The sequence below is a fragment of the Corvus brachyrhynchos genome, unplaced genomic scaffold (genome assembly GCF_000691975.1).
Source record: "Corvus brachyrhynchos isolate BGI_N302 unplaced genomic scaffold, ASM69197v1 scaffold334, whole genome shotgun sequence".
Classification (NCBI taxonomy): Eukaryota; Metazoa; Chordata; class Aves; order Passeriformes; family Corvidae; genus Corvus; species Corvus brachyrhynchos.
In genome coordinates this window covers 2,836,709-2,837,015 of record NW_008238316.1, presented here as the reverse complement: position 1 = coordinate 2,837,015, position 307 = coordinate 2,836,709, and the positions used below count along the sequence as shown (strand labels likewise).

The following is a 307-nucleotide window of genomic DNA, read 5'->3' as shown; positions in this document are numbered from 1 at the left end:
CTCGGCAGCACGTGGGGAACGGGAGAGGGACGGGAGAGATGGGAGAGGGATAAGGGAGAGGGCTACGTACGGGACAGGGACAGGGGACAGGGCAGAGAGTGGGACAGGATCGGGATAGGACAGGAGAGGGATATGGGCGGGATAAGGACGGCGTGGGCATAGGGACAGGCACGGGATGGGGATTAGGATAGGTACGGGGTAGGGAGGGCAAGGGCCTAGGGACGGATCGGGGCAGGACAAGGCACAGGGCCAGGGCCAGGGCTGGGGCTGGGCGGTGCCGGGTGCGGGTCCCCGCGGGGCGGGGCCG

At 68.7% G+C, this 307-nt stretch overlaps 1 protein-coding gene across 1 annotated transcript in view; it reads left to right on the top strand.

The window, feature by feature from the left end:
• The first annotated feature begins 132 nt into the window (after positions 1–132).
• Positions 133–307, top strand: part of ERLIN1 (ER lipid raft associated 1) — a 13,154-nt gene continuing 12,979 nt past the window's right edge. Inside the window, exons 1-2 of the mRNA XM_008633304.2 lie at positions 133–152; positions 236–272. Of these exons, the coding sequence (XP_008631526.2) occupies positions 133–152; positions 236–272 (57 nt within the window). The remainder of the gene's footprint in view (positions 153–235; positions 273–307) is intronic.